The sequence below is a fragment of the Cebus imitator genome, unplaced genomic scaffold (assembly GCF_001604975.1).
Source record: "Cebus imitator isolate Cc_AM_T3 unplaced genomic scaffold, Cebus_imitator-1.0 Scaffold356, whole genome shotgun sequence".
Classification (NCBI taxonomy): Eukaryota; Metazoa; Chordata; class Mammalia; order Primates; family Cebidae; genus Cebus; species Cebus imitator.
In genome coordinates this window covers 948,707-951,028 of record NW_016107671.1, presented here as the reverse complement: position 1 = coordinate 951,028, position 2,322 = coordinate 948,707, and the positions used below count along the sequence as shown (strand labels likewise).

General features: G+C 62.1%; 1 protein-coding gene across 11 annotated transcripts in view; it reads right to left on the bottom strand.

Moving 5' to 3' along the window:
* Positions 1-527: 527 nt before the first annotated feature.
* The window catches only part of DPF1 (double PHD fingers 1), a 19,120-nt gene continuing 17,325 nt past the window's right edge, over positions 528-2,322 (bottom strand). For 6 of the 11 annotated variants that reach the window (XM_017506621.2, XM_017506622.2, XM_017506616.2 and 3 more), the window contains 2 exons: positions 1,803-1,884; positions 528-1,657 (listed from right to left, as the gene is read on the bottom strand). In XM_017506621.2, coding sequence (XP_017362110.1) covers positions 1,587-1,657; positions 1,803-1,884 — 153 coding nt within the window. In that variant the 3' untranslated portion in view covers positions 528-1,586. Of the gene's footprint in view, positions 1,658-1,802; positions 1,915-2,322 lie in introns of all 11 variants that reach the window. The other 5 variants (XM_017506618.2, XM_017506615.2, XM_037730677.1 and 2 more) reach the window with 1 other exon arrangement.

Sequence of the window (2,322 nt, the reverse complement as noted above, 5' to 3'; positions counted from 1 at the left end):
GCCCGTCGCCCACGTCTGTCTCTCTCCCAGTGCCCGAGTCTAGGTACCCTCCTGCCCTCCCTTAGTGCTTCCATCTCCACCCCATCCCCAACCGCTGATTTGCCCCACATCGAGAACAGGGAGCCCCTGGAGATGCCTGGGCCTGAGATGATCCCTCCAGACACCCCCATTCCCCATCCCAGCACCCCAGCAGGGGCTGCCCCAACGTCCTCTTCCAGCCCTTCCCTTCCCCCGGCCCAGCTCCCGCCTCCCTCCCGGCTGCACCCGCTGCAGCTGCAGCAGCCTGTTGCCAGGGCAACCACAGCTGGCTGGGCGGGAGCCCCTCCACCCCATCCCCCTTCTCCTCCTTTCTGGCAAAGCAGGGCGGAGCTGGGACAAAGCCAGGGAGAGGCGGGGTGCGGTGTGGGGAGGAGGAGGAGGTGGATGGAGGTAGGGGCTGGCTGGCTGCCTCTCCCCCAACAAGGCCCCCCCACCCCCAGCCCCTCTTCTTGGTGACGCCCCAGATCAGACGGGAGAACAAGGCAGTCGTGGGCAGAGGGGTCAGGCCCAGTTTAATACACAGAACAAGTTAATTCACAGCAGAGGCAGGCAATAGAGGAGACTCAGTGACAAGTGGGGGGTATACCTGGATTGGGGGACATCCCCCCAAAATCCACCTCCCCCGCCTGCAGTCTCAGTTTCCCTTTTTTAAAACCCAAACAACAAACACACACAACCACAAGAAACAACCACGCCCCCTCACTCCCCCCAAAATGGCCAGCGAGGGGGGCAGGGGCCACCAGGCCTGGCAGGGTGGAAGGAGGGCGGAGGAGGGGAGGGAAAAGGAGTCCGTGGCAGAGTCTGTGCTTCTCATTCCAGCAGGCGCTGGGCGGGGGCCACCCGGCCCCACCACCACCACCCACCAGCCACAGCAGGCACGGGGTGGGCACAGGCCGGGGCGGTCGGGGAGGGGCAGGAACAGAGTTCAAAACCAAGGTTCACATCATGCAGTACCCACCGTGGGCACCGGGAGGGGTGGGTGGACACCACGCCCACCGCCCTGGGCACAGGAGGGGAAGGTGCCCACCTTGGGTGGGGCGAGGGACGGCTGCAGCTCCAGAAATTGGGGTCAGGGCGCCTGGCGGGAGGCTGGCAGAGGCGGGTGCCCAGTGGACACTCTCAGCAGCGCCCCTCCACCCAGCCAGGCCTTGAAGGATTCTTTGTATATATTAACTTCTTTTCTTTTTTCTTTTTTTTTTTTTTAACTTTTTCTCTTTTTCTTTAGAAAAAGGCTCTGTCCATGCCCCTGGCTGGCACCCACTACCCCCCATGCCCGCCTAGAGGCGGGGTATGGCTTTGAGGGGAGCAGAGGCCCCGGGTGTCCATATGCCAAGGGACTGATAGGGAGGAAGGGGGGGCGCCCAGTCGGGCCCACCCACCCACAGGGCAGACATTGTACTTGCACAGAGGGGAGGGGTGGCCCAGCCCCCCCTCAGCTTCCCCTTCTCCCCCTCCCCCTGCGGGGCATTCAGGGTGGGGGAGGGCTGAGGAGCTCGGAGAGGCAGGTAGGCGAGCACCACCCCAGAGTCCCGGTGAGCAGAGCCAGCCTAGGTGAGGGTGATGTAAGCAGAGGCCTTTTCCTTCAGGTGCCGAAGACAGAGGTGACAGCTCCAGCTCCCTGCAGGGGCAGCCGAGGCTGGAGTCAGGCCCAGGTCTGGGAGGGCTGCCCCAGCCCCTTCCCACCCAGAGGACGTAGGTGTTCGCCAACCAGGAGACAGCGTTCCCACTTACCCACCCCACATGGTGCCCGCCTCTCCTCTCACCTTCTGGGGGCTCCGCCATGGGGGGACTCAGGCAGTACATGTGGTAACCCCGATCGCAGTCGTCACAAAACAGCAGCTGGTCCTGGGGGGTGAGACCCGCCCAGCTGGCACCCTGGGGGCACGGGTACCAGAAACGGGGGTGGGGGGCTGGGGCAGGGGCTAGGTCAAGGGGGCTGGGGGAGGTGTGTCCTTCCGAGGGAGGCTTTGAGCAGCTCTGCAGCGGGAAAGCTGTGGGCAACACTGCTTAGCCGAGCACACATCCCTGACAACGGTCCCTTAGAGATTTATAGTGGGAGTTTTAGAAGACTCTGTGGAAGGCTTATTATTATTATTTTATAATTTTAGAGACAGGGTCCTACCCTGTCGCCTAGTCTGGAAGTGCACTGGTGGTGCAGTCACAGCTCACTGCAGCCTCACACTCCTGGGCTCAAATGATTCTCCTGCCTCAGCCTCCTGAGCTAGAACTACAGGTGTGCACCACCATGCCTGGCTTTTTCTTTCTTGTATTCAGTCAAAGCTT